Genomic DNA, 16059 nt, shown 5'->3' on the forward strand with positions numbered 1-16059 from the left:
CACAGAGCTAGTAACTCTATCAGGAAATCAAAACAGGCTTCAACAAACAAATCTTGATGGTTAAAAAAACAAACAGGACTGGTGATGTAGTTCCGTGGTAAAGGACTTGCCTAAAATGCAGGAGGTCCCAGTACCACATACATACACATATATACACATACATACTAACTGGTATCCTGCTATTCCCAGGTCTGATATTGCTGAAGTATTTAGGTTCAAGTCCAAAACATGAGAGTGTGCAATGAAGAGAAGTGCTTACTTCGGCTCCCCAAGGGTCCCCGATCAGTACTTCGATTTAAAGAAAACAGCCAGGTGTGGTGGTACACATCTGTAATCCCAGCTATATTTGAGTCTGAGGCAAGAGGATTCTAAGTGTAGCCTGGGAAACTCAGAAAAACCCTGTCTCAAAAAAAGGAAGCTGGGGATGTAGCCCTGGTACCATAAAAATCATAATAATAAAGTGCATAATCTTCATGTTCTATGCGTAACTGTGTTTCTTTTGCTGTTGCAGATACATGGCCCCTGAAGTACTTGATGAAACTATTAACATGAAACACTTTGACTCCTTTAAATGTGCTGATATCTATGCCCTTGGGCTTGTATATTGGGAGATTGCTCGAAGGTGCAATTCTGGAGGTACTTTGCTCTTTTACCTGCTTCTGCTCCTGCTTCAAGTTCCAGCATAATGGTTCACCTAAGGGTGGTGATATTTTACTGCCCCCTCCCTTTTCTTGACAGCCTGTTGGGTGCCTGGTGCCAGATCCCAAGTTACACTCAGGGTTCTCATCAAGGGTGCAGAACCCTGGAAGCAATTGTAGTAAGGGTGTGTTGACAGTTCAGACCAGCTTGTTGAATAGTGTTAACCATTCTGGAGGCTCATTTGGCCTCTTTTTTTTTTTTTTTTTAAAGCATTGACTTTATTATTAGAGGTGGGAAATGCCCTTGGCATGAACAGCCCAGGTTTAATGCAGGAATCTCCTTAAATCGGGGGCAATGTGTTCTGACACACTGGCTGAGCCCCAGGAAGTGAACCATGTTCTTGGGAAACCTTGGTGTTCATGACTGCTGAAATAGTAGAAATTTGCAGGAACACATAGAATTTTCTCAAAATGAGTATTTTTCCCCATGATTAAAAAATATTTGGCATTTGCAATGGCTTATTCATGTCAGAATAGATAATATCAGATTTAGCAGAAAACACTTTATTGTCAGCTTATTTATCTCTGATGAAAGAGATCCCAGGGCAGTGGAAATGGTTGAATTAAAAAGAAGTAGTGGGGCTGGGGATGTGGCTCAAGAGGTAGCACGCTCGCCTGGCATGGGTGCGGCCCGGGTTCGATCCTCAGCACCACATACAAACAAAGATGTTGTGTCTGCCAAAAACTAAAATGTAAATAAAATATTAAGAAAATAAATAAAATGTGTTGGAAAGTATTCCCTTTAAAAAAATAAAAAGAACTAGTAAGTCTTCCAACAGAACCCTTTTGTCTGTTATTGCTCTTTTCCATCTATGATATTTTTGGTAAGATTCAGATAATGGAGGAAGTGCCCAGGTATTATTAAATTTTGATTAGTATATATACAGATAAAACAAATTAAGAAAAATCTGAATACATGGGCCTTAAAATGTGAATAAATTCATTTCTTCTTTCTTATGACATCCAGATATTGGGGCTTAGTATGTAAAAATACTAACATGTATTCACCATTTGCTGTATATAAACTCAATTTAATCTTTACCACATACTTATGAAGATAGTTATTATTTATTACCATCATTTTACAGATGAAGAACATAAATCAGAGAGAGGTTAGGTAAATTATCCAAGGTCACATAACAACTAGAATTGAAGCACCAGCAGGCTGAAGCCAAAACTTAAGCTCTTAACTACCCCTCAGATAATTACCAAGTCAAACTTTGTTTAAAAATCTTTTTTATTAGCTCACAACAGCAGGGCTTTTGGGTTTTTGTTTTCTGGAAAAAGATATGAGAAAATTACATTGGTTTTTTTTTTTTTTTGTGTGTGTGTGTGTGGTTTTGGGGATTGAACCCAGGATGCAAGATGTTGGTAGTGGGGGAATCTGTGCATGTGTTGGGATGCATGGCAACTCTGTATACTTTGTGCTCACTTTTGCTATGAGCCCAAAACCATTATACAAAATAAAGTATTTTTTTAAAGTGAATATTAATTCTTAATATCATCTAGTCAGTGTTGAGATTTCCTATTTATCTCCTAATCTTTTTAAATACTTTGTTCAGATCAGGATCCAGATACATTCCACCATTGCAGTCCATTGAGGGACTTGTTAAGTCTATTCTAGTCTCTAATTCCCAGCTCCAATTGTTTTATTCTTCACTTTATTTTATTTTAGAATCCACATAATTTGTCTAGTGAAGTTTCCCAGCTTAGATTTTGCCTATTGCCACCCATGGATTTCACACATTCTTTCTTGTGTTTTCAATGAATTAGTAGTTTAAATCTAGCAGCTGGAATTGTACCTGGGTTTTTGTTTTCTTTTCATTTTCTTTAACATCCTTCATAGATGTTACTCTGAACTTCTGTTACAAGGCACATAATAGCAGTTATTTCTCATTTTGTGAATTTAGCAACCAAGGATGATCATTGTCCAGATCCAAATTCATTAAAGGTTTAAAAGTCTGATTTCATTAATATTCTGTGAATTACCTGGATTTTTTTTTTTTTTTTTTTTTTTTTTTTTTTTTGCTGTGTAGCCATCAGACCCAGGTCCTTAACATGCTAGGCAAGTGTCCTACCAGTGAGCTACGTCCCCAGCCCTTGAAAGTGAAATTTACCCAGTTATCTATTTGGTTATCAAGATGTATAATTTGTTTTGTTTTGTTTTATTGGCACTGGGGATTGATCCCAGGGGTGCTTAACCACTGAGCCACATCCCCAGCCCTTTTATTTATTTATTTATTTTATGTGGTGCTAAGAATCGAACTTGGGTCCCGCATGTGCTAGGTGAGTCTCTACCGCTGAGCCACAATCCCAGCCCTCTTTTATTTTTTTTTATTTAGAGACAGGGTTTTGCTAAGTTGCTTAGGCCCTTGCTAAGTTGCTGAGGCTGATTTTGAACTTTGATCCTCCTGCCTCAGCCTCCCAAGTTGCTAGAATTAAAGGTGTGCACCACTGCACCCTGCAAGATGTGTTAGTTTAGATTAGAAAAAGCAGGAAAAATACTTGACTCTTTCCATTCATTTACATTTTTCAAAACAATAGCATCCTACAAAGGTGACTGAGGTTTCTTTTGTCAGAATTGTTATGAACTAGAGGATTTAAAAATACTTATTTCCATCAAATTTTTTTAATAATAACTTTATTTATTTGTTTATTGTATGTGGTGCTGAGGATCGAACTCAGTCCCTCTCATGTGCTAGGCAACTGCTACCACTAAGCCACAACCAGCCCTCCATCAAATCTATTAGTGTTATTATTAAATGTTTTAATCTTTGGCCAACTAGTGGCAGAGTTGTGAGGTAGGAAACCAGCCCTTGGCACACCAGAATTGTCCAGAGGAACCAGAAGTGTAGCCCCTTTCCCTATCTGGTGGCAGAGCTATAAGGTAGGAGACTTCTTTGTTTCCTGTGACTTTTCCCATTTACCTGACTTTTGCACCTCAGAAAAGAGTTTTTCAAGCTGAGCATGGTGGATGTAATCTCAGTTACCTGAGATGAGAGACTGAGGCAACAGGGTAGTAGTTTTAATCTTTTTATTCTTGATAGTTTCTGTGCTTCGTGGCTTAATGTTGCAGGTTTCTCATGTGTTTGTTGGGGGGTGGTTTTGGAGTTTTTCTGTTTTTGTTGTTTATTTTTGAGACATTGCCTAAACTGGCCTCAAACTCCTAGGCTCTAGCTATCCTCTTGTCTTAGCCTTCAAGTGTTAAGACTACAGGTCAGTACCATGGCACCCAGCTCTACTCTTGTGTATGACTTGTCCCATGCCTGGAATCCACCACCTCCTCCAAGGAGACTTCCTTCATCTTAGTGGGAGATGACATTTACAAATCACAATATTGTCACTGGTTTTGGAATAATCTCTCCTTCTTTCGTTGATAACTCAGGTAGACATTTTCGTTTCTCCCAGGAGTCCATGAAGAATATCAGCTGCCATATTACGACTTAGTGCCCTCCGACCCTTCCATTGAGGAAATGCGAAAGGTTGTCTGTGACCAGAAGCTACGTCCCAATATCCCCAACTGGTGGCAGAGTTACGAGGTAGGAAACTTCCTTGCTTCCTGTGATTTTTCCTATCTACCTGACTTCTATACCTCAGAAAAGAGTTTTTCAAGCTGAGCATGGTGACACCTATTATCTCAGTTACCTGAGATAAGAGACTGAGGCAGCAGGGGAGTAAGTTCTAAGCCAGCTTCGGCAACTTTATGGGATCCTGTCTCAAAAAGGGCTCGGGTTGGAGCTCCATGATAGAGCACTTTTCTAGCATGTGCAAGACCCTGGGTTCAATCTTCAGCCCATAAAATAAGAATATACCACTCCCAGGTACTCCTTGAGTCTAAAATAAAACTTGTTGATCACCATCATGATGCCACAAATGAAAATTCCACACCTAATCTCCATTGACAGGTCAACCTGACCTCATGTGATAGGTTGCAGTCAAAATGCATGTGCTTTTGGGTGTGGTGGTGCACGCCTGTAATTCTAGCTACTCGGGAGGCTGAGGCAGAAGGATCCACAAGTTCAAAGCCAGCCTCAGCAACTTAGGACTTAAGTAACTTAATGAGACCCAGTCTCAAAAAGTAAAAAAGATGGGGATGTGCCTCAGTAGTCAAGTGCCCCCTCCGTTAAATCCCCAGTACCGCCATGCACACCTGTTGTCCCAGCAGCTTGGGAGGCTAAAGCAGGAGGAGTCAAAGTCAGCATCAGTAACTCAGCAAGGCACTTAACAACTCCGTGAGACCCTGTCTCTAAATAAAATATTAAAAAACAGTTGGAGCCAGGTGCAGTGGCGCACTCCTGTAATTCCAGCAGCTTAGGAGGCTGAGGCAGGAAGGTGCTAAGCAACTCAGTGAGACCCTGTCTCTAAATAAAATACAAAATAGACCTGGGGATAGTGGTCGAGTGCCCCCGAATTCAATCCCTGATACTCTCCCCTCCCCCACAAAAAAGAAAAAGAAAACAAAAATGGCTGAGGATGTGACTTGTGGTTAAACACACCTGAGTTCAATCCCTGGTACAGGAAAAAAAAAAAATCCCTGTGCCAAAAATAAAAACAAAACAACATACACATGAGGTACACTAAACATATTGTATAAAATTATATTCAAGCTCTGTGTATAATAAGATACATGTAAAAGATAAATAAATTTTGTGTTCATACTTGGGTTCCATTCCTGAGATACCTCATTATGTATATGCAAATATTTCAAAATCTGAAAGAATCCAAATCCATAACACTTCTGGTCCCAAGCATTTCAGATAAGGGATACTCAACCTTTACTTTTCTATGGTATTATTCACTGAGCCCTCTGAGGCTGTAGTCATTTGTTCTGGTTAGCTGTAGGGTGCCCTTTAGAGGCACCATCCTAGTATAGAAGAAAAAGGTTCCTTCTGATCACAGATAAGGGAGGTAGGTGGTCAACAAGAGACAGAAACAAAAGGTGTTTGGGAGGTGTTAGACCTGTTGTACTAGAAAAACAGCTATAGAACCACAGGCATGGCCACCTATAGAAAAGAGTTAGGGAGAGGCATCTATATGAGAAGGCTGGAGACTGTAGCAGAAGGGAACGACCATGTCTGAGGAAGTGGTCTTTCTAAAAACTCAGAAGAGAAAGTGACAAGTGTGAAGGAGTTGGGGTAAGGAAAGAGAATTACAATTTGGTACCAATGGTAATGAAATGGAGAGGGACAACATTTGGTGGGAATAGTTGAAATGGGGACAAATCTGTTACATCTCTTTCTAACTAGCATGGGGTTCTGAGGTCTTAGAGTCTTCAGGGGAGCAAGATTGGCCCAGCTGAATGCACATGGGCTGCCTTTTCACTTTGTAACCCTGCTGTTCTTTCTACTTATTTATGTATTTCTCCAACTTTATTTGAGAAATAGTTGACATGTGCTAATTTTAATCTGTGTATATTATGAAAGGATTACCACAGTTTAGTTAACATCTGTCAGTTTAGTTAAGATCAGTATTGTTAACTCAGATTGCTGTGCAGTGCACTGGGCTCCTCCCAAAGTGCTAATCTTCCAGTAGAACAGTAGAGGTCATTTCAGCCTTTTATGAGTGTAACCACTAGAGGGCATTTCTGCCTTTAAGAACCAAATTACTCAGCTCACATTTGAGTGGATGCCTTCTCATTACACAATAGAACAGCATTTTCCAAAATATTCTTCAAGTGCCTCAGGTTAGGTTTACTTGAGAGTAAGGCTGAGAATAAAAGAGCCAGCCTTAGCTGGAGCTTTTCCCTTCCACTACACAGCCTATCCCTCAAGGAAGGATAAGTTTGAGAATCATTTCCCTGCTGAAGGGGCTGGAGGCTGGCAGATTATAACAGACTCAGCCTTGTGGGGAAAGCATCAGAGAAACTAGCCAGTGCTTAACTAAGGACCAGAAAGACTTCTCTGGTTGCAGTCAAGTTGACAGCCCTTTGTCTCTGCAGGCATTACGGGTGATGGGGAAGATGATGCGGGAGTGCTGGTACGCCAACGGCGCAGCCCGTCTGACTGCGCTGCGCATAAAGAAGACCCTGTCACAACTCAGCGTGCAGGAAGATGTGAAGATCTAGCCTGTTCTCTCCCCTGCACACAACCCTGGGCAGCGAGAACTATGTGCAGCTGCCATGTTGAGCGTACAGTGGAGGCCTACCTCTCGTTTCTGCCCAGCCCTCTGTGGCCAGAGCCCTGGCCCCACCAGAGGGACAGAGCCCGGGAGACACGCTCACTCCCATGTTGGGTTTGAGACAGACACCTTTTATATTTACCTCCTGATGGCATGGAGACTCTGAGAGCAAATCGTGTGGAGAACTCAATGCCACAACTCAAACTGGTTGCAGTGGGAAGTCCACAAAACCCGGTGCATCTGGCACTTAGCCAGGAATGGTGAAAGGGTGGCCGGGGAGGGGCTAGGAGGAGCCAAGTTGTTGCCCTCCAGGGACCAGCCCGTGGCACACCAAAGTGGTCCAGAAGTGTAGCCCCTCTCCAGGCGGCTCTGAGCCACGTGCTCCCTTCCTCCTTACACAGACATCTTGAGGACTGCCAGTGGAGACGGAACCTGCTGCCTGTCTGTCCAGCCGTGTGTGCATGTGCTGAGGTGCGTCCCCTGTTGTGCCTGGTCTGTGCCACGCCCTTACACGTGTGTGTATGTGTGTGTGTTTAGGTATGCACTTGCTTGAGCTTTCTGTGCATGTGCAGGCCAGGGGTGTGGTGTCATGCTGTCTCTGCGTGCTGGTGCCTCTGTTCATAGTGAGCAGCATCTAGTTTCCCTGGTGCCCTTCCCTGAAGGTCTCTCCTTCCCTTCCCCCAGACCCTGCCCAGTGGCACTCTCTTCCCAGCTGGCTGCTCTGCCTGCCCTGTGTCAGCACAGTTTTCTATTTCAGGCTGAGGAACCGAAGCTGGCCCAGTTGTCCATTGCAAGAGAGGGTTTTGGGTCAAAATGTGATGCTGGGGGTGGGGGACCCAGGGAGGGCAGGGAAAGAATTTCGGTGGAAGTCTTAGGTGTTGTGGTCAGCCTCAACCGTGGGAAATGAGCTGGCCCAGCACATCGTCCTCAGCAGCATCAAGGAAGGGCCAAGGAATCCAAAGCTAGATCTTGGGATTCAAATTGGAATGTCACATCTGTCTATCCCATCCCAGATTCTACGAACAGCAGTGTATATTTTTGGTGGTGGTGGGTTTGGGGTGGGGAAGGGGGGGGGCTGATTTGGGGGGGAGTCTGGGTGGGAGGGAGGCATCTGCATGGGCCGCCTTTTACTGGATTATCTGATCAGAGTGGAGGGAAGATGAGAGATTTGCATCCACTTCAGGGGCCCTACTAAAGGGAATAGCCTGAGCTGAACATGTTATTTAACCTAAGTATAGTATTTAATGAAGTCTAGAAGCACGGTTTTGGGTGGTGATTTGGTCAGCATATCTTAGGTCTATAATAACTTTGAAGCCATAACTTTTAACTGGAGTGGTTTTATTTTTATTTTATTTTATTTTATTGGGAGGGTCTGGATTTTAACTTTTTTTAATAATATTAAGTTTTTGTAAAAGGAAAACCATCTCTATGTGATAATTACCTCTCAACCTATTTGTTTTTAAAGAAATCCCTAAAAAAAAAAAAAAAAAACTCAAGCGCACATAGCTCAATCACACTGGAAGTGTTTGTCCTTGTACCTGAGCCTGTTCCCACTCAGCAGTGATACTTCCTCTCTACCCTGGGGCTCGGTCTTTCTGGCATTCTGCCCCCATCTGTGAGCACCCCCGCCTTGTGCATTGTCTGGTTGGCTGCACCTTCCCCAGGCGTTTACTCAGCAGATGTGTGTGAGTGCCCACTGGGTGCCCAGCGCCAAGCCGGGCCTGGGAAGACCACTGTGAACTTGACAGGCTTGGGTGCTGCTCTTGGAGCACTGGAGAAGGAGCTAAATCCAGTAAGTGGGTGCCTGCTGTGAGACCCCTGCACACCTGCTTTGACTTTTTATGATTGGTTCTGAGAGCCTTTTGAGCCTGGAATTAACTGTTTTTAAATAAGACCACTGAGGAAAGAGGACCGACCCTGCCCCCCCCCCTCCCGCAACATGTCCTTCTTGCAAAGAGACTACTGGTGGGTAGTGAGGCCTGGGGTTTAGAACCACAGGTGAGACCCCAAAGCACTGCATTCATTCTGAGCCCCCTTCCTGCCCCCAGGGAGGCACATAATGTATGTAGGTGTTGAGCATGCCTGCCTCCAACCCAGCAATCCTGCCAAAGCCTGGGGAGGAGGAAAAGCCCTCCCCCTGCCTCCTTGGTCTCCCCATGTTCCTGCTTTTTCTATTTATTTTCCTGATGTATTGCTTCTTTCCTTGCATTAAAGGAGATCTTCCTCTAACCCTTGGGCCAATTTACTGGCCACTAATTAATATCCCTTAAAATACCAGTTGTGTCACTAAGGGGACCTTATTTCCCCACCCCTGCTGACCTCCCACTTACCCGCCCTGCAGCAGAACTGTGGCGGTTACAGGTGATGATGGAACTTAGGCTCCTGTGCCCCAAGTCACAACTAGCCTCTGGGATCTGCCAACACATGTCCATCCAGTGACTCCCAAACCACTAGCCCACTCCCCAGGGGGCCTTTCTACCCTCACCATCCATGCAGTTGAGCTCCGCCACCTCTGGGGAAGACAGCAGTTTTGGGGGAAATTCCCACACCCACCACTGCTAACACCAAGCGAAAGTTGGGGAGAAACTGAAGCTGGGTTTTTGGCTCCCTGAGGCTAACCCTGATCCATAGGGCTACCTGCACCTCTGGATTCTAGATTCACAGACCAAGTCCAAGCCCGTTCTTATGTCGCCATCAAGGCTCCCGAACGGCATTCTCGGTACTTCTGTTTGTTTTGTATATTTTATTAGAAAGGACTGTAAAATAGCCACTTAGACACTTTACCTCTTCAGTATGCAAATGTAAATAAATTGTAATATAGGAAATCTTTTGTTTTAATATAAGAATGAGCCTGTCCAATTTCTGCTGTACATTATTAAAAGTTTTATTCACAGAGCTTTTGTGGTGCCATGTGTCTTCCATATGGAGAATGACCACCCAGTGTTTGCTAGGGAGTTGGGACTCCGAATTATTTCCATCCTTGCTGTCCAGGTCTGATGTGCACACCATGTGCAGTAGATCATGTTCAGAAGAAGTGCACATCTGGACATACTAGGTCTTCCTGAAACTTGCTTTGTTTCATAGAGGGTGGGCCTGGCATATAAGGCAGCAGGAGACACTGAGCATCCTTGTTGGAGGCTTTGTATTTGACTTTATCTTTTAGCATTTTTCTCTGTTTTTTATAAGAGGGTCTCAATCCTGGTTTTCACATACCACTAAGTCTTTTTTTTTTTTTTTTTTTTTAAACATATTTATTTATTTATTTATTTTTTTAGTTATTGGCAGACACAACATCTTTGTTGGTATGTGGTGCTGAGGATCGAACCCAGGCCGCACGCATGCCAGACGAGCGTGCTACCACTTGAGCCACATCCCCAGCCCCAACCACTAAGTCTTAAAGGCAACCTAGAGCCATCCAGTTTTTCTTCCCTTCTCCTAAATTGAAATTGTGAACTCTGCGGTGATTGCATGACTGATATGAGAATCTTCAATAGTTCTGCTGGTATTTTCAAGAGTTTGGGAGATTGTGAATCCTATACCTCTAGGCTGAGAGGATCCAAAATAGCAAGTGCTAGAAGCATAAAGTTTCAAATTTAGATGGTACCCTAAAGGTTATCTCACCCACTCCCGTGTAGTATCCTGCCAGGTGACACGCCTCACTCTTAACACTCTGGGCCGTGACTTCCATCTGCAGACTGCTGCTCGGTAAGAAAGGACTGGGAAACCTCCACGTGCCTTCTACAGGTTTCTCTCTCTCTCTCTCTCTCTCTCTCTCTCTCTCTCTCTCTCTCTCTCTCTCTCTCTCTCTTTTTAAGAGAGAACTTTTTAATATTTATTTTTTAGTTTTCGGCAGACACAACATCTTTGTATGTGGTGCTGAGGATCGAACCGTTTCTCAAAGCAGTTATTCTATGTAAGGTCCTTTAAAATTTGAAGGCAGCTGTCATTCAGTTAATATTAACAAATACTTATTGAAAATGCATGCTAAGCAATGTGCCAAAATTTGCTTTATGTATTTTAACTGCTTTAATCTAAAGAACACCCATATGAGGTTGGCATTATTCTCATTATGGATTAGGAAATGGGGAGATTAAAGGAGTCAAGTAAATTGCCCAAGATTACAAAGTTTAGGGGTGGAAAAGACCTTGGATCCACAAGCTGCAGCCCCTTAGCCAATGCACTATCCTGCTCTGTGGTTCTGTGGTCTTCACCAAGGCCAGTTGCTTTCTCCTGAACCTGGTTAAAGCCTCAGGCCAGGAAGGGAGCATAGCACTAACTGACAACACAGATAGAACAAGAATCTACAGGATGCTTGATACCTACCTGAAGGTCATCCCAGGACGAGTCCCACCTCTTGGGCTGAGTAAAAGTCAGCCACCTTCTCCCTCCATCTGGCATGCAGACAGTATTTTGAACTCAAATTGAGTTCATTTCACGGTTGAACCTGTCCATTGCTACAGCCTATCACTGATTTTAAATCCTGGTTATTACCCAGATTTTTCCATTGTTCTTCCATCTCAAGCGGTCAGATTGGAGAAAAGTAACTTACCTCTGTAAGTTTGCTTCAATTTTGCCACATATTCCAGTAACCCAGACAGTTACTAATTAAATTGTCCTTGTGTCCCGGCCATAATTCTTCTCTTGACAAAGATAACAGCAGAAGCCCAAGGCCCTTGGTGAGGTATAATTGTATCTGCTGCATTTCTTTGATCTATTTACCTGTTCTTTGAAAGGAAAGGCAAAGTGCTTTTGTAGTTAATCTCAACACAATTCAAATGAAGGCCCCTTATGGGCCATCCTTTGAATAATTGGTCACCTTGCCAGGCATAGACATGAAGCACAATAGAGATGGGTTAGACCTTCACCTTTACCATTTCAAAAATCAGGATGACGCCCTTTCTGGCATCTCTTTCTGTGCCCTTGAAAGTTACTTTGTCTCATCTTTGTAAGGTGTGTAATAGGAAATCTGAATTTATTTGGTTTTTGTTTCACACATTTTAAGTCTCTGATCCCCAAGCCATGTGTGTTATGATCCTAACAGTCCCACAAATGTGTTTGTTAAACACAACCAAAATAAAATAAGTAGAGTTCAAGCCATTGACCAGGGAACATGAAAGGGATGCATAATAAAGGTGGGGGGACAGGAAGAACGTGTTGGATCAGGCCAGAAATGGTGTTATTAATCAGGGTTCTCCAGAGCAATAGAACCAATAGGATGTGTATTGATACACATAGATAGATAGGTAGATAATAGAGAATTAATGTTGCATTCTTGTCTGAAGGCAGAATCCTTCCTCAAAGCACCTCAGTCTTTCAAGTCCTTCAACTGATTGGATGGAACCCACCCACATTATAGAGGGGTTATGTTTGAATAAATATCCCCCAAAGCCTCATGGGTTAAAGACTTGGTCCCTAGACATGGAACTGCTGGGGATCTCTTAAGAGGTAGGGGCCTAATGGGAGGTCTTTAAGTCAACGCAGGGTGTACTGCCAAGCTTGGTCCCTTCCTCTCTTTTGCTTTCGGGCTGTGAGATGAGTGCTTTTGCTCTGTTGTGCTCTGCCACCATGATGTGCTGCCTCACCACAGGCCCAGAGCAACTACACCAATTGATCATGGACTGAAACCCCCAAAACCGAACATCAAAACAAAACTTTTCTCTTTATAATTATCTCAGGCTTTCGTTGTAGTAATGGAAGACTGACTAACACAGGATATTCTTCTTTAAGTCTACTGATCGAAATGTCAATCACATCTAAAATATACCTTCTTGGTAATACCCATGCTGCTATTTGACTATACAGCTATAGTCTGTAAATTGTTGGGTGTCCCATGGTCGGAGAGGTTTTAAGGAATAAGCCAGATAGATAGTCCTGGGTCCTGTTTTTTTGGTTTTGTTTGTTTTTGTTTTGGTACTGGGGCTTGAAACCAGGGGCACTTTACCACTAAGCTACATCCCCAGTCCTTTTTATGTTTTTTTTTTGTTTTGTTTTTTTTTTTTGTTATTGTTATTTTGAGGAAGGGTCTCTAAGTTGCTGAGACTGGCCCCGAACTTGTATTCCTTCTACCTCAACCTTCCAAATTGCTGGGATTACAGGCATGTGCCACAGCACATAGTGCCCTTTTGAGAATGCTTGTTGGAAACTCAAGATGGGGGCTAATGGTGTGGGAAGATTTCAGGGAAAATTGGATAGACTATTTTTTGAGCACTATTAATGCATAAATCAGTAGGCAGCACACAAAGATATACAATCTATGTTCCCTGCCCCACTTCAAGGAGTCTAGAGAGATCAGATATACAGAGAGATAATAACAATAAGGCAGATTTTGGCAAGTTGTATTATAAAACAACATGGCAGGTGTCATGGAACCACAGGTGAGGGGTCTCAGGAAGGAAGAGATATGGCCCTGCCCTCCAGGCTTGCATTCCTAGTGCAGGGATATCCACAATGGAGGAAGATAAGCACTCTGATAAGGACAAGGCAGAACACTGGGTGAACACAGGAGCCTCTGGAAGTTGGAATCAAGAGAAGAGACATGTATTTTAGAATAGGCACTGGCCTGCTGGCTGAGAAAAAAAGAAGGGACTTTAATCAAAAAGAGTGTTGCCATTCAAAAGTCACAGGTGCTAGGGGTGGCCATGGAAAAGAACTCAAGGGTCAGGGAGGGAGTCTTTTGGAGGTGTTCACATGTTGAGAAGTCAGGGCTTCATTCTAGGACCAGAAATGGCAATATATAGTCTCAATGCCATCACTTCTCCTGGGACAGTTACCTTGGACTGTACTAATCTATTAGCAATTTTTCCTCTTGAGTTTTATTCAACAGCTAGCATAATTATTGCCCCATAAGTTAAAATCTATCAGCTGGGCATGGTGACTGACACACACCTATAATACCAGCAATTTGGGAGGCTGAGACAGGTGGATTATAAATCCAAGGCCAGCTTAGGCAATTTAGAAAGACCCTGTCTCAAAATAAAAATAAAGAAGGGCTGAGTATGTAGCTCAGTGGTAGAGTGCTTGCCTAGAATGCACTGAGTTCAATCCCCAATACCACAAAAGAAAAATACCCTAAGATGAGATAATTTATAAACAAACTTTACTGCTTACCGTTCTAGAGGCCAAGATCAAGGTGCAATCAGATTTGGTGTCCAGTGAGGAGGGCCTGTTCACACTGATGGTGCCTTACCATGTGGTAGCAGAGAGGCTGACGTAGCCTACCTCTTAACACTGTCACCTTGGGTATTAGGTTTCAATATGAGTGGGGGGCACCATAAATTTTGGGGGGGACACAATCATCAGATATTAGGTTCCAACATGAATTTGGTGTTAGAGGGGGACACACAATATGGTCGTGTTTGTCTTTTGAGAAGATCACAGTACTGACTTTGAGAGGCCATGGCAGCTGGTAGAGCAGGAAGAGCTGGGAGACAGGGAGAGACAGCGGGGAGGACACACAGGTTTGGGCATGATCAGAAGTAAAGCAGGGAGAGTTTGGGCCTGGCAGTCTTGCATGTGAATTTGGGGGTTGGGGAAGTTGGCCTGCATTGTGCTCTTCCCCTGGGAGAGGAAACTAGGGATTAAGCAACTGAGCAGGTGTGTTTGCCAAGAGGAAAGAACCTGGGGCCCTAAGAGCTATCATTTTCTGTCTTCACTAGGTGTCCCTGTGCAAGAAGGTAAGATGATATATACTCCATGACTCAGGAGTGGTGCTGTAAAGAAAACTGTGGTTAGCTTCCCTTTCTTCTGCCTCTAACTTATTCAAGCCAGAGATACCCTGCCCCCCAACATCCAAGAGGCAAGATAGTCCTTGGCTTCTGGGAGAGACTGGACCAAGACGCTATCCATATCAACACAAAGGAACTGCCTCATCCAACTGGCCTCTGCTCCCAACCCCCCTAGAATTGGGTCACTGGACTAGGTCACTCCTGCTCCTGAACTCTCTCCCTAGCGGGGATTCCTCCAGCACCAACACAGTAAATTTTCCCATGGAGAATGTTGGCCAGTAGGAGCCATTAAGAAAAACAACCACTCCTTTCCTGGCCAGCTGCCCACCAACTGTTCCATGCCACCTGCAAGAGGCAATGCTATGCAATTGGGAGCCCAGCCCCTCATTCCTGATGGACCAGCAGCCAGCTGAGTCCCAGAACTTCTCCCTCCTGTCTTCCCAACTCAGAAACAGCAGCAGCACCCAGAGAGGTGTCTTCTGGCCCACTATTCATCTCTGCCAGTTCTGGGTCCTGAAATGACTGCTAGAGCCTCAGACTCCAGAGGGGGTCTGAGCTTCCACAGCTCTAGCCTCAAGTGCTCAGGGATGTCGGAGGGGCCAAAGTCAGCTAGCTGTTTTTATTCACCCTTGGGGGGGGGGCAGGTGACTTGAGGGTGTGTCTGAGCAAGGGCTTGTTCTGAAGAGAAGGGGTGTTATCTAGGCTTTGTCCATTAGCCCCTGTTGTCTAAGCTCCTTTGCCAGATCAAGCCCCATCCCAAGAAGCTGACGGATTAACAACCAGCTGAGTCCAAAAAACCTGGGAACTCAATATGAAAGACAGACTTGCTTTGGAATAAGATATAGTTTGAGCACAGATGTCTGAAGAGCTGAAGTGATGGGGTACTTGCAAGAAGGCTGCAAGTAGGAGGAAAAGGGGGGGAGGCATCCTAGTATATGAAGTCTCAGGCAGTGTGCAGAATGCTTCTCCCACCCCCAAACTTGAAAGGGCTGCAGATAGGATGAGAAGAACAGATGCTAGACAAGAGGCTCTGGCTTAGGAGGAAGTTATGGAAAGTTAGGGAAGGCAAAGCTTTAGGGCTCTCATAGACACTGTAGCAAAGGCTATTGCTGTCTGTGTAATGCTGTGATTTTTTTTCCTTCCCAGTGAATTGCACCTGCAGCTTGGGCAGCAGTAGCTTTTATCACAAAAACATTTCCTCACTGTGATAGGTGTGAAATTCCTGAACTCAGTGACCAGCTATGCACAGATCCTCCTAGGAGGTACAGGGCCATAAGGGATCCTTAAACATGGCTGGGAGTCCAGGTGGAGTCTGGTTTGAAGATTTTTCCACCATAAAGCTCATGACCACCAGAGGGCATCACCACTCCATAGTACGGCATCCCTGGGTCCCGGCTTCTTCCTGGAGAAATGGGGGAGACCGGGAAGAGGAGGCAGGCACGGATCCCTGAGCTCTTGGAGAGCTTCCAGTGGCTGAATGAGCAGTCTGAGTCAGGAGTCCTGGGTTCTAGTGGCTGTTT

The 16059-nt window shown here is 44.0% G+C and overlaps 1 protein-coding gene across 3 annotated transcripts in view; it reads left to right on the forward strand.

Annotated features, from left to right (window-relative positions):
• Acvr1b (activin A receptor type 1B) overlaps window positions 1–7867 on the forward strand; it is a 40641-nt gene extending 32774 nt beyond the window's left edge. For all 3 annotated transcript variants that reach the window (XM_058576174.1, XM_046435989.2, XM_046435990.2), the window contains 3 exons: window positions 512–636; window positions 4107–4237; window positions 6637–7867. In XM_058576174.1, coding sequence (XP_058432157.1) covers window positions 512–636; window positions 4107–4237; window positions 6637–6762 — 382 coding nt within the window. In that variant the 3' untranslated portion in view covers window positions 6763–7867. The remainder of the gene's footprint in view (window positions 1–511; window positions 637–4106; window positions 4238–6636) is intronic.
• The last annotated feature ends 8192 nt before the right edge of the window (window positions 7868–16059 follow it).

The sequence above is a fragment of the Marmota monax genome, unplaced genomic scaffold, assembly GCF_021218885.2.
Source record: "Marmota monax isolate L192 unplaced genomic scaffold, Marmota_monax_Labrador192_F-V1.1 WCK01_AAM20220418_F8-fsc00012, whole genome shotgun sequence".
In the NCBI taxonomy this organism is placed as follows: domain Eukaryota; kingdom Metazoa; phylum Chordata; class Mammalia; order Rodentia; family Sciuridae; genus Marmota; species Marmota monax.